The following is a 27,971-nucleotide window of genomic DNA, read 5'->3' as shown; positions in this document are numbered from 1 at the left end:
ATAATGGAGAGAGAGAGAGAGAGAGAGAGAGAGAGAGAGAGAGAGAGAGAGAGAGAGAGAGAGAAAGGAAGGGAGGGAGAGAGAGAGAGAGAGAGAGAGGAAGGAAGAGAGAGAGAGAGAAAGGAAGGGAGGGAGAGAGAGAGAGGAAGGAAGAGAGATAGAGGAAGGAAGAGAGAGAGAGAGAGAGAGAGAGAGAGAAAGGGAGGGAGAGAGAGATAGAGGAAGGAAGAAAGAAAGGAAGAGAGAGAGAGGTAGGGAGAGAGAGAGAGAGAGAGAGAGAGAAAGGGAGGGAGAGAGAGATAGAGGAAGGTAGGAAGGAAGGAAGAAAGGAAGGAAGAGAGAGAGAGAGAGGAAGGAAGAGAGAGAGAGAAAGGGAGAGAGAGAGAGATAGAGGAAGGTAGGAAGGAAGAAAGAAAGGAAGGGAGAGAGAGAGAGAGGAAGGAAGTAAGTAAGAAAGAGAGAAAATGAAAAAAAGAAAGAGAGAAAGAAAGATAGAAAATATCCTTATGGTGGGGCAACACTCCCCCCAGTAAAGATGAATTGCCTATTTGGGGGAAGGTGAAGAGGACTTTTACTTACCTGATCCCCTGGCAGCTGGTTATCTTCTCTCTCTCCCCTACCTACGCCCCCCTGGATGTCCATTACATATAATACAGGTCTATGGGTCCTGCATTAGACGTGATGACATTAGCAGTCCAGGCGCGGGGGGGGGGGGGGGGAATGACTGCGGGTGCTGGTCTTGGAGTGGGGATCAGGTAAAAGTCCTGTTATAGCGGCCCCCTATACATAAAGGAGCACTTAACCCTTGGAGTGCAGGGGTACCCCCACTGCAAGGGTTCATTTTTTGCAGGCTCGGAGCTGTTCTTTAACCACGGATGCCGGACCTTATCAAATATGTGGCGCGTATAGAATTATAGATCATCTAGAACCTTATTTCTCAGATCAATGTAGAATAGAATGCAGCGACCCGACCTAATGGTGGAATCTGCTGTGAGAATCAGAAACAGAGCGCGCTGTCTGGTTCACATTAGGCTGGACGGTGTCTGGTCTCCTCTGGTTCACATTTGGAGGTAGAAACGCAGACAAGCCGCAATTACATTTTTATTTGTCATGCGATGTGTACGGAGATAATGAGGAGCAGACGACTCCAGATACCAGCGGCCACCAAGTTAAAGCTGCACTCCGGGATAAGCCAATATTGTCTAAATACAAGAGTCATGTGTGTTCTTCATTGAATCTCGGTGAGCTTTGTGTCTTTGTTCCAGATCTGTGAGACTCGGAGCTTCCTGTAATAAAGACCGGTCACTGCTGCTCTCTGTCCTTGTGCAGGGTGACCGGTCTTGTCCCCGCCCCCTCCTGTAATAAGGACCGGTCACTGCTGCTCTCCCTCCTTGTGCAGGGTGACTGGCTCTGGTTGTCAGGCACAGTTCTGCACAGGCTTGGCTAACTCAGGCAAACTGGGTTCGCATGAAGCTCTCTTTTATAACAAATAATACTTGTGCTGGCCCAGCTCCCCTGCCCCTCCCTTCACGTTGCAACGTAACCTGTTATGTAGCTGTCGGGGGAGCACCCAGCAGCAGTTGAATTAAATACACATACAGGTTAAATACACATATAATCTTATGGGATGTGATGTTGTAATGAATGGTCTAGTGACAGGGTCTCTTTGCTCTAATATTCAGTGTTGACCCTGAAAAGGTGAGGATGCCTTTTAATAGGACTCACCTGTGTGATAAGCCTCTGATGCAAGCAGCCCAACTTAGCTCATGTACCCCATTCTAGTTAATTGAGGAGGATACACTCTACCCTGGACCTAGCATGTGGCTTAGAGGTCTGGAAATGTCTGCTTCCATCAGACCCTTCTCACACAGGAATTTCAGGTTACCTTTAATGCCATAAAATGAGTATTATTTTGAATCCCTGCCAGAAACAAATACTTCTCGCTGCGGCTGTGTCTGAACTTGCAGGAAAGAGTAACTAACATTTCTATGGCTTCCTTATGACTGAGCTCCGCAGCCAGGGCGGCCGGGCCGGTCTCACTGAGCGACACTCGTCTACAAGACATTTCACACTTTTCACAACAGGATATAACTCATATCAGCGGTGACAATAAAACAAAGTCATCTGAGCTGAGCTTCCTGACAGCCTGACGTCAATGCAGAGTGATGAATCCCGGGGCGCTCGGCATTCTGGGGGATATTTCTGTAACCTGACTGAGATCACCTCAACGCTGAAGAGCTGGAGGCCCCCAATCCCCGCCCTACCTTTCTCCTCTCCTCCCTCTCTACCTTTCTCCTCTCCTCCCTCTCTACCTTTCTCCTCTCCTCCCTCTCTACCTTTCTTCTCTCCTCCCTCTATACCTTTCTTCTCTCCTCCCTCTCTCCCTTTCTCCTCTCCTCCCTTTCTACTCTCCTCCCTCTCTACCTTTCTCCTCTCCTCCCTCTCTACCTTTCTCCTCTCCTCCCTCTCTACCTTTCTTCTCTCCTCCCTCTATACCTTTCTTCTCTCCTCTCTCCTCTTATCTGCCCCCTCTTCTCTTCCCCCTCTCCTCTTCTCTCTCTCCCCCTCCTTCTTTTCTCTCTCCCGCGCTCCTCTTCTCTCATTCCTTCCCTCTATCCTCTCTCTCACTCTCTCTCATCTCAGGGCGCAGCAACCGAAAGCAGGCTTACTGGCACTGCCGATGACGGAGAGTCACCCGGGCACAATGCCTCACAGTGATGAGAATGGGTGACACATAAATAAACACTCCGATCACACACATATTTGACATTTAAAGTGAAACTAAAGTCTCTTAAAGGTGTATTCCACTTTTTGAAAAAAATAAATGCGCCCATTGTGCAAGAAGAAAAAATGTGCATGGAATGGTTTTCATTAAATTCATTATTATTTATTAAATTCATAATTTTTTTGCATGGGAGCTTGTAAAACATGGCAGTAATGATCAGTTTGGGGTGGGTGCAATGCCCGTGTTCCGGCAGACTGCTCCTTCAGCCCCAGGCCTGAATGGAGGTGGAAGAAGTTATTTATTGACTACAAGTGGGGTGATGTCACTGCACTTGTGCTTCGTTGAGATCTAAGGATCTGTTCCCACCTTTGTGGTGCAATATCACAGAGAGGTGCTGCAGTTTGTGTTGTGCAGTGCTGCGGAAGGGCAGCCCATTCCTTTGAAGGGTAAGGGTAAGACACGGCTGTAGTCTGTTCACTAGCTTTATGACTGGCATTATGACCCTCCCACCAGGTCCCACTTGTAACTAAAATGTCACTCATGGGTGGACTGACCCTTTAACTCCAGGCCAGCGTGTTACCTGGTTCCATGCTCCGCCCTCTATAATTTCTCAGAGCAGCAGCAGAGTGTCATGAAATTGCTGCCCCTTCAAGAAGCACTGCGAAAAGCCTGCTGATTCTGACTACAGTTAGACCCCGTCCACATAGGGGCGGTTCGGCCGTGAGGATTCAGCCGCGCGCGTGCGATCAGAACTGCCCCCCGCCCAAACTGCTCCGTGTATTATTTTTGCCGCGCTAATCAGTGCGGTTTCCATACAGGTTTCAATGGAAGCACGCTGATCAGCACGGTTTTGGGTATTTTTAATTGCGTTTCAGCGATGAAACGCAATTAAAAACTCCCAAAACCTCCCTTGCAAGATCAGCGCGGTGACCGCGCAGATCCGCAACCGCCCTGGTGTGAATGGGCTCTAAAATATATGAAGCTGACATGAAGGAGCGGCCTCTCTGCCTCTGACATTCCCTGAATCACATTAGCAGTTTGCCGATTGATTTCAGTTCCCGTCTGAACAGAGAGCCGCGCGGAATAACAAAAAAATAGACAAACGTCCACCTTGACGTCACGCGGCATTTAACTGAATTTCCACTTCCAGAACGTCACGAAGATCGTCACGGTGTTTAAAGAATTTTCTCTGTTGGCTGCCTGCGATTATTTATTTTGCCATGAAAACGGTTAAACAAGTGGCGGCGTCTTTTCTTTTCCACAGACCGCGCCGTGTTTTCCAACCAATCTACTCAACATCCTTCTCTACAACCGTAGCAAAGTCCTCGTTCACGCAAGCTGCAGAATCTGTTTTTCGGGGGAATGTGTTCACTGACTCTTTTTTGTGTCTTTGCCGTGACACTTCTGTCACTGAGCACCGTTGTGAAACGCAACACCAAAAACATTGTGCAACAACAATAATAAGAGTGAAAAAAAAAAACCTGACGGATGTAAACAACTCTCGAAAACAATAGCAGGTGCTGAACAGGAAGTAAAAAGAAGTAAAAAGTATAATAAAAAAAGTAAAAAGTATAATAAGTAGGGATGCACCGATACTAGTATCGGTATTGGTGCCCATGCCGAGTATTTGGGTGAGTACTCGTACTCGGCCAAATGCTCTGATTGGGAGGCCGACTCCATGCTCCCTTGTCATGAGGTGAGGAGGGAGCATGCAGCCGGTTTCCCGGCCAATCAGGAAGCTGGGCACTAGTCATTACACGCTGCCCGGCTTCCTGATGGGCCGGGAATGCATGGAGCCGGCTTCCCGGCCCATCAGGAAGCCGGGCAAGCCTGATGACTTGCTGCCCGGCTTCCTGGTTGGTCAAGAAACTGGCTTCATGCTCCCTTGTCACCTAGTGACGAGAAGCATGCAGATGGCTTCCTGACTATTTAGGAAGCCAGGTGGCGAGTCATTACACGCCGCTTGGCTTCCTTAAGGAGACTTCCGGTATTGGTATCTCATAGGCCCCATTCACACCAGGGCGACAGTTTTTTAGCGCTGTTTTCGCGTGTTTTTTTAGCATGTTTTTGCGCGATTCTTCATGGTATTTATGCGCGTTTATATTACAGGCATTTTCTGTTCATATATCAGCGTGTTTTTGAAGCTCGTTTTCAGTTGTCCAATGAGAAGCAGGCTGAGCTGCTGAAACGCGCATAAAAACACGCGGAATCACGCAAATCAGCGCGTTTCCATTCAAGTCTATAGAGCAAAATGAGCTGATCAGCGCGACAAATGAAGCTCAGGGAGTATTTCAAGCATCAGCCGTATTTGTACGTGCGATTCTGTGTGTTTTTGCGTGAAAGGCCCCCATAGGAATGTATGGGATTTTATTCGCATGCGTTTCAAGGCGGAAAAATCTCGCGCAACAAAACCGTCCTGGTGTGAATGGGGCCTAAAAAAGGGACCCCATCGCTAGATTTGAAAGGTAACTCCACTTTAAAAATACACAATGAAAAAAAAATGAATATCGCATATACTGTATAGTTGTCACACACGCCATATTGTAATATAATGTCATTTAAAACTGTAGCCGCTGTAATGTTCTGAATCTGTCAAAAAATTCAATGTAATATGGCGACCTCGAGGCGTTCCGTACACAGTTGGTGTACAGAACGCCCCCAGAAATGTAACTTCCTGCTTCTGTGAATGGCTGACTGGTTTTCCCAGAAGTCTGTATTAAGAAACAAATAAAATTTTTGGCCACTCCTGCAATAGGAATTTCATTGTAGGTGAGACACTCCCTAAGAATTAAATACTACTAAAGGGATGCCGACACTGCAACTTTCCTCATTACAACACAGAAAGTCCACCAGTTGGTTAAAATAATCCCAGACCCTCCCATTCAGGAATACATTTGGAAAGGACACGCTGCAACAAAAAGAAGAGAAACAGGAAGGAAATTGCAACAAAGTTTGTTAAAATCTTTCCAATGTACACGGATCACTCACATTTTTTCTCAACAAAAAGTAGAATGATAAAGTTGGAAAAAAGAGCTCTGTGGAAAAGAGAGAATACTGACCTGTAATGCCGCCGATCTTTGGTCTTTAGAGACGAATCTTCTGTAGGTGGCACTTCTCGGTGTGTAGGATGCCTGGTCCCCTGGATTCCTGCCGTGGTTCCCAGGACCCGATTTCCCACAAGGCCAACCAAGGCCCGGCCTCGGGGCAGCAGGGAGTAGAGGGGCAGCAAGGGTGTGGAATTCCTATCTCCTGACGCCCGGGACATGCAGTACCAGGCGCTGGATGGGCAGTTTTTATAGATTTAGCCCAGCTTTGGGCAAGCAGGGCTAAATGTAGAGCGGGGAAGATGCCGCTTGTTTTGTACAAGTGATCTCGGCGATGTCGATGAGATCACTTGTATGCAGCCTGCACGTCTGCCATTCCCCCATTAAAAAGTTTTTTGTTTTTTTCTGAACTTGCACATGATGTGTGTCAGGTGATCGTTTTTTAATGTCAATAATGACCGGTGATGATCACTTTTATAATACCCTGTTTCCCCCTAAATAAGACCTACCCTGAAAATAAGACCTAGTACTATTTTCGGGAATTGCTAAAATATAAGACCTACCCCGAAAATAAGACCTAGTTGTGACCATTCCCAGGGCCGGTGGTGGCATAAGGGGGAACGAGGTGGTAGCGCTAGAGGAAGCGAGGCAGCAGCGGAGTGAGCATAGCCACATAAGCCGATGCCTCCTCTATAGCGCCGGCTCCTGTCACAGGCGGAGTGATACCAAATGCACTCCGCCTGTGAGGAATCCATAGTGAAAGTGCTCTTCGCTCATTCTGGCCAGCGATTGGTTAGCAAATAGCTCTTGGATTGCGCTAATCACCGTATTTTTGTACATGAATACATGTAGACTGTTGTACATGACTAAGTGTGGATTGTTGTACATTAAAAAAAAAAATAAGACCGACCCCGAAAATAAGACCTAGTGTGTTTTTTTGAGCCAAAAGAAATATAAGACAGTGTCTTATTTTCGGGGACACACGGTATATGATATATTTATGATATTGCTGCAGCTGATCGGTGAAACCTCGAGGTCAAGACAAGTGTAACTACATGAAAATTAAAATGCATTGTGGCCCCCCGTAGAGGACACCGAATCCCACACAGCCCGACACCGCCATCATTCTGAAATCCCGTCATCGTCTATTCAGGAAACCTTAAAAGGGCAAAACTTCAAACGACTTAAACGAGGAAGTGGCAGCGGGCGCTTGATAATGACAGAAAGGAGTTTTCTGGGACACAATATTCCCAGAACGCATCGTTTGTGGTTTTGGGGCCATTATGCTGCCTGTGGGTTGCGCACGTAGAGCCTTCGGCCTGTTCAGCGTCGTTTAAAGGGAATTCTAGTGAAAAGCAGTATCAGTACGTTTACATGATGTCCACTTATGGATACTTGGAATTTTTGGGTTTTAAAATGGAACTGCAGTAAAACATAAACCAAAAAAAGCTGTTTCCACTTAATTAAAAAAAATGTCCCTTTAACGTTTTAAATTTCAATACCGAAAAAACTGTATCGGTGCTTCTCTAATTCCCGCTATAGAATAGCAGGAACGCACATCGCGGTGACACGTGTTTCTGGGCATTTGTTTGCTGCGTTTGCAGTGTATGCCCATTGATTTCAGTGTGTTCCTGGACATGTAGTAGTGCATGTAGCAAATTCTGCAACATGCGTTCAGTATTTTTTCCTGCACCTTTGAACACATGTGAGTATGCGCATTTTGCCGGCGGCATTTGGGGTGCTATTAACTGGTAATGGCACCAGAAGCGCATTTGGCGTTTTAGATGCATTCTGTGGATTCACGACAAACCGCGTGGGTTTTCCCCATGTCAAAGCGCGTTTCTTTTCGCAATTGGCACGCATTCACTGAATGTTATAGTGTGAATGGGGCCTAACATCAGGTTCTCCAGACCGGATGACACCCCGCCATGTCGTCATCGTGTGCACCCATGACGTCACCTCGTTCGTGCGCGATGGAGTCATGGCGAATGCACGGCCAGCTGATTGACGCCTGCCGGCGGCCATCTTGGTGATGGCCGCCGGCAGAGAGAGGAGGGGACATTCACCTGGCGGGATGAGGTATGCCGCCGGGTCCTCTCCTCTCTCCTGACACTGTCGGGCTCTCAGTCCATGACCGAGTGCCTGACTTTTCATAGAGGGTGACACCAAAATGACTGTCAGTCATTTTGGTGTCACCCCTGCAATGGTGTCACTCGTTTGGGGGCCGAACCCCCCTTATGACGCTACTGGATGGGAGAAAGAATGGATGGCCGAGACGTCACCACACTTGTACTCCATTAAGAACGCCAACTCCCTCGGCTGATGGGACTTATAGTTTCTTACAAAACTTTCTGATTTCCACAGAGGCCAGAAAGAGAAACAAAAAAAAATTAAAATAAAAACTAAAGCCTTTTGACCGGAATCATTCGAAGCAGGAAATCCGTCCCGTCCCTCCATAAGGGGATCAAAAGTGTGAAACTGGTTTAGGGAAAGCTCCTAAAATGTGAGTTGTTGTCCAGAGAGATTTCCGTGAGCAGGAAAAGTTTTTAAAACTCATTCGAGTCCCACATTTCATTCCTGGAAGTTGTAGGAGATCAGCATGGAGTCAGTTCCAGCACTTCCTGTCTTCTCTCTTTTATGAACCCGTCTTCCTCAACAATAACTCAGCTCGTTTCACAGATCGTAATATCGCCACCATCGTGTCATCAAACTGTCACCGGGCGAAGTCTTCAGCCCGACTCTTACTCTGCAGACATGAAACACGGACCAGGTGACAGATTCCCAACATGCTAAAGTGTGTAATAGAAACATAGAAGAGTCCCGGCAGAAAAAGGCCGAGCGCTCTATCATGTCTGCAACATTTATACTTCTTAATGTTTTTTGTTGTTTTTATTTTCAAATCAGAGAATAGATCTCTGTTTCTCATATGCACGTAAAAAGCTGAAATTCAGGATGGCTCTCTCTCCTCACTCTCTCTCCTGGCTGTCTCTCCTCACTCTCTCTCCTGGCTGTCTCTCCTCACTCTCTCTCCTGGCTGTCTCTCCTCTGTCTGTTTTCTGGCTGTCTCTCCTCACTCTGTCTCTTCTGGCTGCCTCTCCTCGCTCATCCTCCTGGCTGTCTCTCCTCACTCCCTCTCCTGGCTGTCTCTCTTCACCACTCTCCTGGCTGTCTCTCCTTCTCGTCTCTCCTGGCTGTCTCTCCTCTCTCTGTGTTCTGGCTGTCTCTCCTCACTCTGTCTCTTCTGGCTGCCTCTCCTCGCTCATCCTCCTGGCTGTCTCTCCTCGCTCTCTCTCCTGGCTGTCTCTCCTCGCTCTCTCTCCTGGCTGTCTCTCCTCGCTCTCTCTCCTGGCTGTCTCTCCTCGCTCTCTCTCCTGGCTGTCTCTCCTCGCTCTCTCTCCTGGCTGTCTCTCCTCGCTCTCTCTCCTGGCTGTCTCTCCTCGCTCTCTCTCCTGGCTGTCTCTCCTCGCTCTCTCTCCTGGCTGTCTCTCCTCGCTCTCTCTCCTGGCTGTCTCTCCTCGCTCTCTCTCCTGGCTGTCTCTCCTCGCTCTCTCTCCTGGCTGTCTCTCCTCGCTCTCTCTCCTGGCTGTCTCTCCTCCTTCTCTCTCCTGCCTGTCTCTCCTCACTCTCTCCTGGCTGTCTTTCCGCTCACTCTCTCCTGGCTGTCTCTCCTCTCTTTCTCCTCGTTGTCTCTCCGCTCTTTCTCCTTGTTGTCTCTCCTTGCTCTCTCTCCTAGCTCGCTGTCCCTTCTCTCTTTCTCCCCTGGCTGTCTCTCCTCACTCTCTCTCTCCTGGCTGTCTCTCCTCACTCTCTCTCCTGGCTGTCTCTCTTCGTATCTCCCGGCTGTCTTTCCGCTCACTCTCTCTCCTGGCTGTCTCTCCTCACACTCTCTCTCCTGGCTGTCTCTCCTCACACTCTTCTGGCTGTCTCTCCTCTCTTTCTCCTCGTTGTCTCTCCTCTCTTTCTCCTCGTTGTCTCTCCCTAAAATGAACGCACCTCAAAGCATGCTAACTGTGAGTGGAGAAGTGTGAATGGGCCCCAGATGTTCACCAGTCTGTGTGCTCACTTTCACTGCTGGATATTTGCATTGAATGGCAGCGGCCAGCTCGGAATTACAGCAATGAAGAAGGAAGAAGAAGTCGCGTCATCTGTCTTCATACACAAACATTGCCGCACCTCGAGTGTCGGGAATAACAATGAAGAAAAAGATTTGGGGGAAATCACCTCCTCTGCCGATACATGTCCGCAGGTGGAGGTGAGCAGGAAGTATGAAGACTGTGGCGTCATAAGACTCTGGGCGAGTGTGGCCCCGGGGGAAAACAACACATGACAAATATCGTTTTTGTTTTTTGGAGGAAGAAAACAAATATAATAAATTCTTCTTCTCGTCTGAGCATTGTGCAGAAATATGAATACAAAAGCGGGATTGGCAGAGGAGAAGAGAGACATTATGTCATCCTCGTCCTTGTTCTGCACATTATACACAGCGGAGGTTACATTCAAATGTTTAAAGTCCTATTAAAAGAGAACTACGGGGTCAGTGTTTTTCCTCATAGTTCCCCTCAGGGTCACGGGAGGACACAAACTAGCCTCCTCCCGTCACCCTAGGCTCAGTATATAGCGAGTTGCAGCTCGCGGTATACTGAACCCCTGCAGCCGAGCCGGATCCCGACATTACTGTCTGGATCCACCCAGCTGCGTGAGTGACAGCTGGCTCTGCCTATCTGGAGGCAGAGTTTTTTTGGAGGAAGAAAACAAATATAATAAATTCTTCTTCTCGTCTGAGCATTGTGCAGAAATATGAATACAAAAGCGGGATTGGCAGAGGAGAAGAGAGACATTATGTCATCCTCGTCCTTGTTCTGCACATTATACACAGCGGAGGTTACATTCAAATGTTTAAAGTCCTATTAAAAGAGAACTACGGGGTCAGTGTTTTTCCTCATAGTTCCCCTCAGGGTCACGGGAGGACACAAACTAGCCTCCTCCCGTCACCCTAGGCTCAGTATATAGCGAGTTGCAGCTCGCGGTATACTGAACCCCTGCAGCCGAGCCGGATCCCGACATTACTGTCTGGATCCACCCAGCTCCGTGAGTGCCAGCTGGCTCTGCCTATCTGGAGGCAGAGCCAGCTGTACCCGCCCCCTCCACTGTCCACTCCGCCAGTCAGCGCTGGAGGATCAGACAGGGGAGGGGGGGGAACCCCTGCAGGGAGCCGTGAGTGTTCGCTCACTTCCCGATCTATTGAGCCGACGTGTGACAGTTTCATTGTCACACGTCGGTTCGAACTATGAGTCTGATTTTCACTCACCTCATAGTTCTCCTTTAATTTTTTTTTTTAATGTTAGTTTCCTGCAGAATCAGCTGGTCCCCTGAGCACTAGGCCTGATATCCTGTTTTAGGGTGGCTCCTTTCCCTTGCAGGTTTCTATGGAGCCACCCTTTTGAGTGCTAGTAAGCTGTGTGTGGCTCCACATACACCCAGGTACAGCAAGGCCAACCTCTCCCCTTCCTCCCTTCTCCTCCTGACTCTCTCCTCCCCTCTCCATGCTAGTAGATGGACGGCTGCTGGAGACTGCTCTGTCACTTGTGAGCTTGCACTGGACAGGAAGTTCAGGGAAGCCGAGCTGAGAGAGTTGGAGCTGTTTGGAAACATGAGGACTGTAAAGAAATACTTTGCTGGCAATGTATATATATTAAAAAAAAAAAAAAAAGATTGGATACATTGTTGAAAAAAGAGATTGAGGAGGTGAGAGGGGGATTTTCCAATGGGGACATATTGGGATTATAATAGGGGATATTTCCTTACTTTTGGAGAGGTCTTCTCTGACTTCCTGCTGTGTCTCTGAGACAGGAAGTGAAGGGAAATCTTTCCAATGAGACACAGGCAGGAAAAAAAAAAATATCGTGACCATTGCCAATAGAATAGATCAGGGAACTTAAAGCTAAAAGTTTAATCTTCTTATATTTCACCTTCCCTGTTTTGGTTCCATACCTTACTGTAAGCGCAGTGACATCATCACTGGGTCTCGGTGCTTCTACTAGCAATGAAGGCAGGTCATGGCTGGAGGAAGGGGCTGGCAGGGTTCTGTACATAGCTTCCTGAAAACTTCACAGCCCCCTGCCTTAGTACCCCTAGCTAACTCTACTTGAATGTCCCTTGACCCTAATGGAATAAAGTATCTGTACTATTGGACTATCTGGACTATTGTAAATGGTGTTGTGCTTCCATCCCTACATCCACTGTGAGCAATAAAACCCTGACACAGGTCCTATCCCCTCACCCCCCTATCCGAAACTGGAAAAAGGTTTTGGATTTAGATAACCTGAAACAAGTTACAATATAACATGAAATACTGGCTTGTTGCAGCGCCACCTGGTGTTCATTATATGCAATTGCATGACCCAATTTTTGTTATTATTCGCACGTTAAATGTATTATTATTATACAGGATTTATATAGCGCCAATAGTATGCGCATCGCTTTACAATATAAGTTTATATTTTTTTCCTGAAATAAACAAATATTTTCTGATAGCAGAGGACCCGTGGAATAAAATGATGAGAATAAAATGATGAAGGATGCAAATGTTTATGCCGCATGATATTTGGGCAAATGTTTATCTAATTGATATTCTGAGTTAAAAAAAAATGCTAAAATGTTAGCAACCTTCCCAGGTTCCTTTTGTGAACCACAGAACACCTCCCCCTATATTATGGAGATGTGGTGGGGCGCAGGGGGGGTATTTGTAGTGGAATCAGAAGAGCAGCCTAGTTTTGTCATCCTGGAACAGGAAGTGTGTTACTGGCAAGCTTGCCAGTAGGAAATTTAGACCAGAGGGCGCTGGTGTGTGTGCGCAAGCCGTGCCGCTGTCGGAATCCTCATCGAGTTGTTGAACTCCCGTCACTGCGCCCGCGCAATTTAACAATACCCATCAAGTATCCCAACCCCTGTCAGTGCACCTGTGCAGTCACCGAACGGCGATATGAAGTCCTCCAAATAGTGTTGGTGCACCTGCTCCCCTATCCAATGGCACAACAGGAGATTACATGTTTTGCCATCGAGTGGCCGTGCTTTCGGGTGATTGGCACCCTGATAGGGGTCAGAGTACGATAGCCTGATGAGGATTGTAACGCTGGCACCGCTGGTGCACGCCCACTAGCGCCATCTGATCTAAATCGGCTACTTTCGAATCATCGGACGTGACATTACCAGTCGGCCATCTCCTCAGGTTGGAGATTTCGACAAAACACCGGCCTCAGTACTCCTCTCGAGAGTCCTCGGCTCTGATGCAAGCAGTGGGCTGGCTTTTGGGAGGATTTATGCAAATATCAAAATGCCTCAATGGGTGGGTGGGTGTCAGTCAGTGAAGTGGGCGTTCCTAGGCAGGCTGTATTTGCATGCAGACCACCCTAGGTAACGCACACATGTGATTGAAAGAACTGAAATCCAATGAATGAAAAGGGCGGGCCATGGACAGATTATGGTAGTTGGGATGGGCCTGCAGGGTGCTGTACATAGGAAAACAGGAATCTGTGATAACGCCCACATATGATGCTCAGCCTCCATGATTGACCGAACTGAAATCCAATGAATGAGAGGGGCAGGCCAGAGACAGTCAGGCTGGGGAGGAAAGCGCTGTTGGATGCTCTCCAGCCAGGAAATGATTTGCTGACTTGTTGCAGCTTCTAATGCACATTATGAGAAGCTCGCAGTGTGCAGTTAAATCACAGGAAGCCATTTCAGTCCAGGAGAGGAGCCGGTACAACTGGAGGGAAGCCCGGAGTTCAGCTTTAACGTTTCCTTTCCAGCTCTGCTTGCACAATGTTTATTGTATCAATAAAACAAATATTAGAATTGATGTTCAGCAGTCACGTAACCTCCCAGCCTGATCCAACCGCGCTCTGTGTATAAATATTGTAGTATAAAGGGCACGTGGGGCAAAGGAAACGCCAAAATAAAGCTGCGAACCGGATTTCCAGCTCAAACCGGCTCAGGAGCTCAATCTTTCCTTGTTAATTGAAAAGGCTCTTTAATGGCCGCCACTCGTTACCAACCCGCTAATTACAGGCCCAGGTATGACTGGGTGACCCGGGACGACACAGGGCTTTCTTTTCATTACATGTAATCAATAGAGCGGCTCTGATGAGTTCCAGGTAGGGACTCGCTTTCCCAACACACAGAGTTTCTCCGAACTCTGGAAGGTGATTCAACATAAACACGTATGCCGGCCAACGCTCGCTATTTCCTCATCTGGGATTCGTGGAATAAACCTCTTCCCTTCACCCTGAGGGTGTCATCTTATGATACGAGTATAGATTACCCGTTGCCAAGGGGAATCATTGCCTTGCTGCCTCCAATCAGTTCCAGCAAGCCGCAATTAAAGTGCCCGTTATCGACATACTTTAGAAGGTGCGTTTTGTAGTCCGTAATGGCCATGTATAGGAGGAGGCTGGCGGGATCAGCCGGCTTGTTACATGTGTTACATAATGTAACAGCGAGATCCTCCTATAATTCCCATCTCCGTTCCTGTCCATTAGACATGTGCCATTTGTTCCGAATCAAAATTCGTACAAATTTTCCAAAATTAGGACACATCCGAATTTCCGAATCCCAATGCATCTGAATGCGTCCGAACCCGAATTTCTGTATTTAGGATCCTGTCCGAATTTCGTTCAAAAACTAAACTGAATCGGTAATGTGACTTTTCTGGCCAATCAGATGTGTTTTTTTGTTTAATGTAACCGAATGGGTCTGAACACGAATTTTCGTTACGGCAACATGGGAGCCATATACAGTATATACATATAGTACTAAAGCTGAGGCTCCCAGACCCGAATGGCATTCGAGATCCGAATTCCAGAATTGCATTTGGAAGCTCCCAAACGCCATTGGGGTCTGGGAGCCTCAGCTTTAGTAATATATGTATATAACTCCCAGACCCGAATGGCATTCCGGATCCGAATTCCAGAATTGCATTTGGAAGCTCCCGAATGCCATTCGGGTCTGGGAGCCTCAGCTTTAATAATGTATGTATATGGCTCCCAGACCCCAATGGCATTGGGGAGCTCCCGATTGCACTTCGGAAATTTGGATCCCGCATGCCATTCGGGTCTAGGAGATTCAGGTTTAGTAATATATGTATATGGCTCCCAGACCCGAATGGCATTCCAGATCCGAATTCCAGAATTGCATTTGGGAGCTCCCGAATGCCTTTTGTTCCTCCACCGAGTCTCTGGTTACAAAAAGATACATCTCAGTATTTTTCAATTGTTCATACAGAGGATTTTTTTCTTTCGTTTTTGGATTTTTTGCTGCAGAAATACAAGACAACGTGAAAGTGTCACCGAGCGGCGACCCTTCCGAAACGTGTCGTTTTATTATGAGCTTTGGGACAAAAGGGAGGACTTGTAGGGAAATGTCACCTGAGTGTGTGTTTGTCACAGTTCATTGGTGTGACCTTTCAGAAAGCCATCGTCGGGACACCGGTGTGATGTCAGGCGTTCGTGTTTGTGTGTATACACCGGTGAAGGTTGTACTAGCAAAGGGCAGAGCAGTCAGTCATGTTGGTGAACTGAAGCTTCTATATAATACATGGAGTGTGTTATAAGGGGCAGGACCGAGCGTGCAGGAGTCCCTGTCCTGACGTCTGTGGGTCTCATACGTCAGGCTGTATGAGTATGCAATGGGTCAAAAAGGGCATTTTCTACAGGCCTAGCAAGACAGGAGGGGGGGGGGGGGGGGCATGGTCAATACATAGTAATGGAATTTGGAGAGGGGTCACTTGGCTGCTGTCAATTGGCAGTAACCGTGCTTAGGAAATTAAGCTGATTGGCTGGTTAGGTAAAATCTCCCTTGGACTGCGTTGGCCAGTGTTGCCCAATGCAGGTCCAGCCCATAGACAAGGCAATGGTGTGCGCCAACAAACAAAATAAGAAGGACGTGTTGCAATTTTGTGCCGTGTGTTCTGATGCGCTATAAAGCATTAAATAGAGTGTGACGTAATGCTTTTAGATTGTAAGCGCTCATGGTTCGGGCCCTCCAAACCATCTTGCCTTGAATTCTATTGTAATTGCAATGTCTTTCTTATATTGTAAAGCGCTGCGCAAACTGCTGGCGGTTTATAAATCCTGTATGCGCTGCGCAAACTGTTGGCGGTTTATAAATCCTGTATAATAATAATAATAATAATAATCATAATAATAATAAAAATGAATATAGTGAATTACAATGTGGCCCAACACACATCATGCGCACCTTATCAGACATATGTCTATCTACAGTACTTTTATTCTATTTTTTATAATTATTCTGTATAATATATATATATAAAAATTATATTCAGGTCACAATAATTTTGTTTTCAGTACTGGAAATTGAAGTGTTGTTTTTGTTTTAAGTATTATTATTTTTGGATAGAAATAAAAAGCTTTTCAATGCCAAGCGACTTATCGGTGTCAGCGTGCTCTCTCCTACGGACGTCACTGGCCTGCTCCGGGACTGCCACCAGGAGGATAAGCACGCCGAGCTTGTGATCTGGTGATGTCACATATCCTCTGACCAACACTCAGAGCTTTGTGCTGCCCGAACAATCCAATATCACTGATTGTGTTAAAGGTTGATTGTGGCCAGCGCTGTTGTGAGCTCACATGCCTTGAGACGTGTGAATGGGGAAGGCCTTTCACGCAGGCTCCGCCCCCTCGCTGTCACATGATCATTCGTGCAAAAATGAAAACCAGAATGCACTATTCATACTATTGGGAGGGAGTTCCTGTTGGACAGTGGAGGCTATCAATTAGTTAAATCAACTGAAAGCAGCACATGGCCAGATGAAAGGCATGTCCGCTTTAATGATTTTGGTCATGTGACAGGAAAGAGGGGGGCAGAGGCATTGTGGAGTTTGTAGTTTATGCACAGCTGGAGGGCCGGAGTTGCCCACCTGTGTACTAGGCCCTACAGCAGGGGTAGCCAAACTCCGGCCCTCCAGCTGTTGTGAAACTACAAATCCTATGATGCATCTCTCTCCAGGAGTCATGTCTGTGAGAATCTTGCAATGCCTCACGGGATTTGTTGTTTCACCACAGCCGGAGGGCCGGAGTTTGGCTACCCCTGCCCTACAGTATGCCCTCAGTCTTCTGGAATGAATGATGCTGGGTGTCATTCAACCCAGGAGACTGAGGACATCTTGTGGTCAACATGAATTACTGTGGGGAGCAACGCCAGAGCTTGAGCTAATTGTTTAGAATTTTGTAGGGCTCATGCACATGGGCGTATGCAGAATCTTGCTGGCAGCGCATGCGCTTCAGTCACATGAATGACTCATTCATGGGAAGATCTAAGGATCATTAATGTGTAATCAGAGGCGCTGGCGACGTGTTGTTAATAATTGGATAGAAGGGGAAATCCTCCGCACACCTTGCAGCAATCAAGGCCTATGTAGACAATGGTGCTTGGAGTGATGAACACGGATGGCACCGTGCAGACACAATGTAGGAAGAGGAATCACCAGCACTCAGTAGAATAATCCAACATGTCCATTTATTGGACAAAGACGTCACACAATCACAAGAGCCAACGTTTCGAGACCACGCAGGGTCTCTTCATCAGGGCATATTGTTAATACTTATATTTCAGCCCTGAGAAGTGGCGGCGGTGGCCAATAGAGTCCATCGATGCTGGGCGCATATAAACATTAGCACAAACGTTTACAGGTGTACAGTGCCCATGTGCATGAGCCCTTAAAAGAGAGGTATGGGGTGAGTGTTTTTCCCCATAGTTCTCTTAAGGGTCACGGGAGGACATATACTAGCGTCCTCCCATGACCCAAAGCTCAGCATATCGCGGGCTACAGCTCGCAGTATACGGAGACTGCCGCAGCCGGGATGGATCCCGACAATACTGTCTGGATCCACCCAGCTGTGTGAGTGACAGCCGGCTCTGCCCTTCTAGAGGCAGAGCCAGCGGTGCCCGCCCCCTCCCCCGTCCGTTCCGCCAGTCAGCGCTGGAGGATCGGAGCGGGGAGGGGGGGAATCCCTGCAGGGAGCCGTGACTGACAGTCACTGGTCTCAGCAGGGAGATGATCGAGAAGTGAGCGAGCGCCGGTATGCGTTCGCTCGCTTCCCGATCTATAGAGCCGACGTGTGACAGTTTCATTGTCACACGTCGGCTCGAATTATGAGGATGAGCGATTTTCACTCCCCTCATAGTTCTCCTTGAAGTTCAAAAAATACATTTGGGCTTTAAGGGAAATCTGGCTCTGTAACACTGAAGTTGGGCAGAGCGCCTTTTTTTTCCCATTGTTGCCCTCTTTTCTGAAAGCCCGTTGTGTCCCTTCACACATCGCAGTGTCCACATTGGTTTCTAGAGCACTGCGTTCTATTAATAATTAATTATCTTTGGCTCACAATTAAAGGCTCATTGTGTGGAAGAACAAGGAAAAAGGAGAAGTGGGTAATTAATCGGTTATTCCAGTACACCGGGTGAACATAGTTGGAAGTAAAACGAGGAAACGCTGGTTACTGCCGCAGGGGGTTTGGCAGGGGGTCCAGGAACAATCGGAGTGCGGTGTTATGAATAGACGCGCCATCTGCTGCAGGGACAGAGGGGGGCGCTGTGGAGCTGATCAGCAGATGATGTCAGTCTTCATAGCTGTGCTGTGATGGACACAAGACAAGCTGGCCGTATTCATCCATTAATCTAATCGTCAGACACCCGGCTTGTCACTGCCTGAGCCCCATTATCAGGAAGCTGAAAGTGACATTACTGGGAACACTTGCGTAGGATAAGCCGCCCATTATAGACAATCATGTGAGTGATAGGATGTACTGCTCCTGACCAGCCCCGGAGACAAGAACGCCGACTGGAAAATGAGAAATGATGTTTACAGTCGAATTGTTACAATGAAATGAGAAGGAAGACGGAACAAAGGAACAATGGGATAGAATAGGAACTTTATAGAGACTTCAATGGGAGGGATGTGTAGAATCTGAGCCCTTACCTGGAATCAGCCTTTCCGATATGGACTGGAAGCATAGTCACAGTACTTCCCCTAAAAATCAGTCTGTCTCAGAATTGGATGATTTGATGTAAGGTCTCAGACCTCAAACAACCCCCTGATTTCATATAAGGTCTAAAGGTGGCCATACACTTTACAACCCTCGCAAGACCTTAGTCTTGCGAGGGTTGTAAAGTACTTAAAAAAATGTACGACCTGCCCATCTTGGACAGGCAGATCATACTTGCGATCATCGCAAGCCCGCCCCCCTGAGGGGCGGGCTTACGATGACTGTAATGAGGGGCGGGCTTACGATGACTGCAAACGGGCAGTGTGCGCGTGCGCGCACCGGCCCGTTCGGCAGTTGTCGAACCAGCAGGCCACTCACTCGCCGAGAATCGTACGATTCCCGGCGGGTTTTCTAGCATGCTGGTTCGACGGAAGACGTGCGACCGTACAGTAGAAACGGTTGCACGCCTTCCATACACTGCACGATTCTCGTACGATCGCGGGATTTCCCGCGATTCTCATACAAGAATAGTGCAGTGTATGGGCACCTTAAGGCCCCATTCACACTGCGTGATTCGCAAATCGCGCGTTTGTGGCGCGATTTGCATTTTGCGCGATTTGTCGCGCGATATTGCACAAATGCTTGCATTGAGCAAGCTTGAATCGCGGCTAAATCCGCCCCAAAAAGGGTCCTGCTGTAGCGACGCACGACCCGTGACAGCAGGACCCTTTGCCCCATTGAGAAGCATTGGAGAGCGATATCGCGGGAATTACCGTGTGATAAATCGCTCAATGTGAACGGGGCCTTAGACTACACACAATCCTCTGTTTTAATATATGGGCTCAGACCTCGCACAACCCCCAGATTTCATATAAGGGTTCAGACTTGACACATCCCACTGATTTAATATAAGGTTTCGGACCTCACATGGCCCTCGTATTTAATATAAGGGCTCAGATTTCACACAGCCCTCTGATTAAGGCCTTGTTCACACCAAATGCAGAGCAGATCCGCTCAGGTTTCTGCACACGCAGTGCAGTGGGTTGTGCCGCGTTTTTTGCCGCATTTTTGATGCGTTCCGGGCCGTTTTTGGTTAAAAAAAAATATATATATATATTTTAGTTTAACATGGGCTTTCAGTGCGTTCGTCATTTGCATGTGTTTTTGATGCATTTGCATGCGTTCCAGAGCAGGTAAAATAGGGCTTGCTGCAGTTTTTTCACCTGCTCTGGATCTGCACGCTGCGATGTGAACTGGAGCAAAAAATACCCTTGGAATACATTGGACGCAGTTTTGATCCGGTCTGCAACTGCTCTGCACCTGCTCCGCGCTTAGTGTGAACAAGGCCTTAATATAAGGGCTCAGACCTCACACAACTCACTGATTTCACATAAGGGCTTCAGACCTCACATGACCCTCTTATTTAATATAAGGGCTCAGATTTCACGCAACCTTCTGATTTAATGTAAGGACTCAAAACTCACACAGCCCTCTGATTTCATATAAGAGCTCAGACTTTGCACAGCCCTCTTATTGATATATTCTTATAAGGCTACAATGTATCAGTGACACACTTAAAATATTAAATATAAGGGTATAGAGTAGACCTCACGTAACCTTCATATTTAATATAAGGGCTCAGACTTCACACAACCCTCTGATTTCATATAAGGAATTAGATGTCACACAGCCCATCAAGTGTTCAAATTTCAGACAGTTACCCGATTTCATATACAGGCTCAGACATCACAAAATCCTCTGATGTCAAAGGCTCAGACTTGACACAACTGCCTGATTTTCATATAAGGGCTCAGACCTTACATGACCCTCACATTTAATAGCCCTCTGTAAGTGAAATAATTGAACTCTTTCCTTTAGGAGTTCTTGTTGCACTTCAGTATAAAAGGGAAACTAAGCCTTGAACAGATGAATGCTTTGGCCAGTTTGCATGTTGCCAAATGTGCCTTAGCCACCAATGACGCTGTGCGTTTTTCCTTAGGAAGATCTATATACCGTATATAGTAGAAAGAGGCAGGCAGCCTCGGCCCTCCAGCTGTTGTGGAACTACAAGTCCCATGAGGCATTGCAAGACTCTGACAACCACATACAGTCACTAATCCTATGGAGGTCCTCAGACAAATACGGCAGCCAGTCCGCTCCAATACAAAATCTTATACACATGGCGCAATCCAGAGCTCCTCCCCATCTGCAGAATAATGGAGCAAAAAGAAGCCTAAACGCATCAAAAACGCATCCAAAACGCGTCTAAAACGCGGCACAACCCACTGCACTGCGTGTGCAGAAACCTGACCGGATCTGGTCTGCATTTGATGTGAACAAGGCCTGATAGAGGCTCCAGGCTGCCCCCTCCAATGGGAAATAACATCCTGGCTAGGGTCAGCCTTTCATTCTTCCGAGGTAAGTATGCGAGTAGCTCCAAGACTCATGGTCAACAGTTAGAGGCTGCAATCTGACAAACCTTAAACGTGAGCAAATTGCTTCACATCTGATAAGTCGCAGCCCCAGGACACATGTTTGCATGTCATGTATAGGTTACAGTGACTGGTACGTCAGCAGAGCGTGACATGTGACATCTTACCTAGGCATGTCATTTACAAGCTGCAGGCAACAGATGAACCTCGACCTGCTGGACTTCAAGTCCCAGCGTGCTCAGTCTACTGATGTTATATTGCTGTGCGGTTAGGGTTGCCACCTTTTCTTCCATCGAAAACCCGAACACTCTAGCGACGCACGGAATATTTTTTGGGGGAGAATGAGTCGCGGCTTATTCATATGTAAATAGCGTCATCCATTTACAGTCGGGACTATTTTCAGTGGGGGGACAGTAGCCACTATCTTAATTTTGGTTGCCCCTGTCTGCCTGACATCTTGTGTCCAGGTTTCAGCTGCCATGAAACCCGGACACACCATTCAAAACCCGGGCTGTCAGGGTGAATCCCGGACAGCTGGCAACCCTATGTGCGGCCAGCCATTGAAGCTTAAAGGAGAACTATGAGGTGAGTGCTTTTCTGTCAGAGACTGTCACAGGTCGGCTCAGTAGATCGGGAGGTGAGCGAACACATACCGGGTTCGCTCACCTCTCGATCCTGTCACGGCTCTCTGCCATGACAGGGGAGGGGCTGGATTCCCCCCTCCCCGCTCCGATCCGCCAGCGCTGACTGGCTGGTGAGCGAACACAGCCCGGTTTCGCTCACCTCCCGATCCTGTCACGGCTCTCTGCCATGACAGGGGAGGGGCTGGATTCCCCCCTCCCCGCTCCGATCCGCCAGCGCTGACTGGCGGAACGGACGGGGGAGGGGGCGGGTACAGCTGGCTCTGCCTCTAGATAGGCAGAGCCAGCTGTCACTCACGCAGCTGGGCGGATCCAGACATCGATGTCGGGATTCCGCTCTGGCTGCGGCGTCTCAGTATACCGCGAGCTATAGCTCGCGGTATATTGAGCCTAGGGTGACAGGAGGACACTAGTTTGTGTCCTCCCGTTACCCTAAGGAGAACTATGGGGAAAAGCCCTGACCCCATAGTTCTCCTTTGAAGAAGGCTCACTGTAGACCTCTTGCAACATGCTACATTAGAATGACAAGACAGGAAGTCAGCTGTGTATATAAAAATATCTTCCCTACGATCAGAACTTTATTTATGGGATTTTTGTTTTGATAAGATCCGGCTACATGCAAATGTTACTAAGCAGTCTACTAATCCTTTAAAGTGACTCCTAAGCCAACAGATTGCACTAGAAAAGAGTTAGAACCTCTGCCAGGTTTCATTGCTGTCTAGGGAGATTCATCTTCTCTATTTGTCCTGCTGACAGAAAATGAGGGGGAAGGCAAAATGCTGCCTGGCCAATCAGCATCGAGCCGGCCAAACAGCTTGGAGCCGGCTTCTGGGGCAATCAAGAAGCCGGGCGGTGTGTCTTTACCAACCGCCGGCTTCCTAATTGCCCAGAACGTTGGCTCCATACTAGCGGAAGTACCTGTATCGCTCAGGGCCATCTTTAATATTGATTGGACCCTGGGCAAACATTTTTGTGGGCCCCCTGCCCGCCCCGATCTGCCAAGCCCCGTCCCATCCCCCTACCCGCTCCGCACCTGCAGAGCAGATAGGTGGAGATGTTAGAGGGAGACAAGACCCCACACGAGACTTTGCATGGTCACGCTACGCGGCGTACGGCAGGGGCGGAGCAACAGCATGCGATGCCAATTGCCTAGTACACAGAACAATGCCACGTGTGTATCTTTTGCTGGCTCAAGGGGCAGCTGCTTTGGGCCCCACAACAATGACTAGGCCCGGGGGCAACTGCCCCTTTTCCCCCGCAATACAGACGGCCCTGGTATCGGTGTATCGATATTCTTTTTTTTAATGGCTCGCACAATACCTGCTCAGTTCTGAAGAAAAGTTGTTCTCCGTTGAGAGAAAAGCCTGCTGAGGCTCCGGCTACACAGAGACATCTGAAAGGTAGGCAATATCTTTTCAAAATAATTTTTGTTATGTTGTGTGAATACAGGGGCGTCCTGAGGCTGGGTGACACCCGGAGCGGTAACCAAGTGTCACCCCGCCGAGACGTCACTGCGCATGCGCGTGACGTCACCACGCACGTGCACGATGACGTCATCGCGCACGCGCAGCAGTATTCTGATACCTGCTGGCGGCCATCTTGGTGATGGACGCCGGCAGAGAGAGGAGGGGACAATGACCCGGTGGGATAAGGTATGCCGCCGGGTCCCCTCCTCTCTCCTGATACTCCATGAGTGCCCGACTTTTCAGAGGGGGGTGACACCAAAATGACTGTGAGTCTTTTTGGTGTTACCCGGGTGCGGGCTGCACCCCCCACACCCCTTTTGTGACGTCACTGTGTGAATAGGAACACATAACAAATATATATAGAGGGGTGTTCTCAAATTACTAGTATCGTTATCAGTGCCAATGCCGAGTATTTGGGCGAGTACTCGCCCAAATACTAGCCCGATACTTCCGGTATCAGGAAGCCGGGCAGCACTTCATTACACAGTGCCTGGCTTCCTGATTGGCCGGGAAGCTGGCTCCATGCTCCCTCATCACCTCATGTAACTTCTATCGGACTTTGTGAAATGTGAGATTGCAGGCACAAAGTCGGATAGAAGTGACATTTCAGGACCGATCAGCTGTTCCCTGGCAGATCGGTTCTCCCGCACATACCATCTGCGATGCCGATCTGCCAGGGAACAGCTAAGAAAGCGTTGAATTCTACACCTTTTGCCGGTCACATATTTTAACCCCAGAAAAAAAATGGACGTGACTACGTTAAAATGTGTGACCACGTGACCGGTCACACATTCTAACGCAGTCACAAACTTTGATAGAACACTGGCTTCGAAGGCTAATCAGGAGGCCAGGTGGCAAGTCGTTACATGCCGCTTGGCTTCCTGAATGGGACTTCCTGTACTTGGTATTCAGTATCGGAGAGTACCGTAAAAAAAATAAACATCGGTACTCGTACTCGATACCGAAATAACGGTATCAGGGCATCCCTAGTTGATACAAATTGTTATACTTTGAGATACATGGGTATACATTATAAATTGATACAGATTGATATACAGTAATACCTTGGTTTACAAGTAACTTGGTTTGAGAGTGTTTTGCAAGACAAGCAAACATTTCTGAAAGATTTTGCCTTGATATACAAAAATGTTTGTAGAAAACCACCACCGAATAAGGCTGTAGCAGTGCGAGCGATGAGTCTGTTTAACGACAATGCAGTGTCACATTGGATAGATTCCTTGTTAAAGGAGAACTATGGGGTTAAGTCTTTCCCCCATAGTTCTCCTTAGGGTAACGGGAGGACACAAACTAGCGTCCTCCCGTCACCCTAGGCTCAGTATACCGCGAGTTTACTGAGGCGCCGCAGCTGAAGCGGATCCCGACAATTGTGTCTGGATCCGCCCAGCTGCGTGACTGACAGCTGGCTCTGCCTATCTAAAGGCAGAGCCAGCTGTACCCGCCCCCTCCCCCGTCCGATCCGCCAGTGAGTGCTGGCAGATCGGAGCAGGGAGAGGGGAATCCAGCCCCTCCCCTGTCACAACAGAGAGCCGTGACAGGATCGTGAGGTGAGCGAATGCCGGTATGTGTTCGCTCACCTCCCGATCTACTGAGCCGACCTGTGACAGTCTCATTGTCACAGGTCGGCTAGAACTATGAGGTGAGTGAAAAGCACCCACCTCATAGTTCTCCTTTAAGGATTCACGAAATGAAAAAGATTCCATTAAATCAAGAGATTGCAGTGATTCCGTTAGTGATGGTGAAAGTCGTCCTACACAATAATCCTCCTCTCTCTCGTCCCCCTCACACCAGCCACGAAGGTACCGGTAATTGGCTTATTTTTCTTTATATTTTGTACAGTATTATATTACAGTAAAGTATTGTAATCATTTTTATATGAATATATTTGTGGAACGAATCATCTGAATTTCCATTATTTCCTATCGGGAAATTCGCTTTGATATACAAGCGCTTTGTATTACAAGTAGGGCTGTTACTGATTAAAATTTTTGTGTTTGATTAATCGAAATTCTTTTTAATCGATTAATTTCGATTAATTATAACGCACATACAGATCCAACTACATTGGCCTATACACATACAGCACAGCAATGAAGTAATACAATGAACTAGGATCACACTAATCCAGCACGTTATTAATCTCAGGTGCCCCACTCAATATGGCCGCCTCTTGAGTGGGGCAACTCAGAATAATAACGTGCTGGATTAGTGTGATCCTAGTTCATTTTATTACTTCATTGCTGTGCTGTATGTGTATAGGCCAATGCCTTGGCTGGCGCTCGTGCTGAAAGTTTCAAAAAATTTGTAATCGATCAAAAATTTTATAATCGATCAAAAAGATTAACGATTAATCGAGAAATGAATCGTTAATTTGCACAGCCCTAATTACAAGCAAACAAATTATGCTCGTAAACCAAGGTATTACTGTACTGTACATTGTTATACATTGATATACATTGATGCAGATTGATATACTGTACATTGTTATAGATTGTTATACATTGATATACATTGTTATACATTGTTCTACTTTCATCACATAAAAAGCAGAAACACGCGGAGCCGCAGACAGAGGGAGAAGGAAATCGCTGCGATTACTGACCTTGTATATTGACGCGGTTGATCTGCGGATGGTTGGTCATCGGCGATCGCCTGCAAGGAGTCCAAAACAAAGATTAACGTCAAAGAACCTGGAAGGCGAACACCGCGTCTGCCGAACGAGAACAAACAGCGACCACAACTGTACATCTTATCCTGCGCTCCTCGCGTGTCACACGCTGATAGACGGAGGAGGACGCGTTATCATACCGGCCAGAGATAAGCCGCTGTTTACGCGTTGTATGCGAGGTGTGGCGGCGGCGGGATCTGTGTCACTATCGGAGGAGCGGGTCCCAGACACCATCTCACTTGTGTACGAACTCTGACATTTATAGTCCCCTGGTGTTGGTAAAAACAAAGACGCACATCGAAGTGGCGGTCTGTGTTCTGGGTCTGTACGCTAATTGAAGTGAATGTAAACTGTATTTGCTGCCTTTCTGTGTGTTAGATTTGAACTCCAGGAAGATATAAAATACACAAATGATGAATTTGTATTGTATTCAGCTCTGTATTCATTGATACGCCAGTAATACAAGCAGTGTAAGTAACTGAACGTGACCTGGTATCAGCCTTGTGCAGTTCCTATACAGCAGGGCTGGAGTGTGAGAGGAAGGAGCAGCACAAGGAGCCAATCAGTTCATGTGCTAACAAGTAGCATGCTGATAGGAGGAGAGAGCAGAGTGACAGAGAGTTGAGCTTATCACTGCGCTGTTTCTCCTTTCACTGTCCAGCCACAGACCTGTTTAAACAAGAAGCATAATGATAGGAGGAGAGAGCAGAGTGACAGAGAGATGAGCTCATCACTGTGCTGCTTCTCCTTTCACTTTCCAGTTACAGACCTGTGCTGACAAGAAACATGTTGATAGGAGGAGAGAGCTGAGCAAAAGAGATATGAGCTCATTGGTGTGCTGCTTCGCCTTTCACCATCCAGTCACAGGCTGGAGGTGGTCCCAGGATGACCTGGACTCAGAGGAAGTGGCTCAAATGATGTTGGCCATCAGACTGAGGACATCTAGTGACAGAAAAAAGTACTGCAGGGGGAATCTCTGGATTTAGGGCCTGTTCACACCATATGCAGTGCGTTCCGGCCGGAGTGCATTGCCGCCGGAAGGCGTGGCTGAAGCGCCATTCACTTCAATGGCCAGCCACGACCCCACAAAATACTGAGCCGGCCGCAATGCGATGCAGTGCGTTCCGGCCAGAACGTGGCCGGAACCCACTGCATATGGTGTGAACAGGCCCCGAAGGTGAGTGTTGGAGCAAAAGCAGTTTTGTTTTATTTGATTGTGTTATTTTTGGCTGGAGTTCTGCTTTAAATATGAAAATGTTTTGTTTTATACATATACAGTGTGTGTGTGTGCTATATATACAGTACAGTGAGGAAAACCATGATTTGATCCCCTGCAGATTTGGTAAGTTTGCCCACTTACAATGAAATTAAGGGTCTATAATTTTGATCATGGGTGTATTTTAAATGATAGAGACAGAATATCAACCAAACATCCAGAAAACACACATGATACAAATGTTATACATGGAGGTGCAGTGCAAAGGACGTGTCAAGTGCACTGTAAAAGATCTGAATGGGAAGGGCGCCGTCTGGTGGCAGTGCGGGCTACCAGCACAAAGCTTGTTCTATTTAACAGAACAAGTCGGGTTTATAAATGTAACAAAACCTACAAAGGTAAAAGGCAACTGATCTAAAACCAGTTTGAAAGTTGATACCCACGTAACGTAACTACAGATCACGGGGCCCCATAGCATAAATGTGATGCCCCCGACGACCTCTCTCTCTGAGCTGTAAGTAATGATGCCAAGATCCCAAAGTTTCCTTTTGTGCATCCGAAGTCATCTCGACGCTGTAGACTTTACAGGGGATTAGATTTGTCTCCAACTGCAACCACTTCAACCCTTAATGATACAATACTCTGTTATCTTCACATGTTCTAAGCTTAATTTGCCTCAACAACCTAAAGGGGCCCCCTCCCACCCCCCCAGGCCCCATAGCAGCTGCCTGGGCTGCTATGGCTATAGGCGTTCCGCCTG

The 27,971-nt window shown here is 47.6% G+C and overlaps 1 protein-coding gene across 4 annotated transcripts in view; it reads right to left on the bottom strand.

Moving 5' to 3' along the window:
• Nucleotides 1-27,971, bottom strand: part of PDE4B (phosphodiesterase 4B) — a 247,534-nt gene that overhangs the window by 67,689 nt on the left and 151,874 nt on the right. For 3 of the 4 annotated variants that reach the window (XM_018563088.1, XM_018563089.1, XM_018563092.1), the window contains one exon: nucleotides 25,930-25,979. In XM_018563088.1, the coding sequence (XP_018418590.1) occupies nucleotides 25,930-25,979 (50 nt within the window). Of the gene's footprint in view, nucleotides 1-24,800; nucleotides 24,841-25,929; nucleotides 25,980-27,971 lie in introns of all 4 variants that reach the window. The other variant, XM_018563091.1, reaches the window with a different exon arrangement.

This window comes from Nanorana parkeri, unplaced genomic scaffold, assembly GCF_000935625.1.
Source record: "Nanorana parkeri isolate BGI_ZX_2015 unplaced genomic scaffold, ASM93562v1 scaffold630, whole genome shotgun sequence".
Taxonomy (NCBI): Eukaryota; Metazoa; Chordata; class Amphibia; order Anura; family Dicroglossidae; genus Nanorana; species Nanorana parkeri.
The sequence above is the reverse complement of the archived record's forward strand: the minus strand, read 5'-3'. Positions and strand labels throughout refer to the sequence as shown.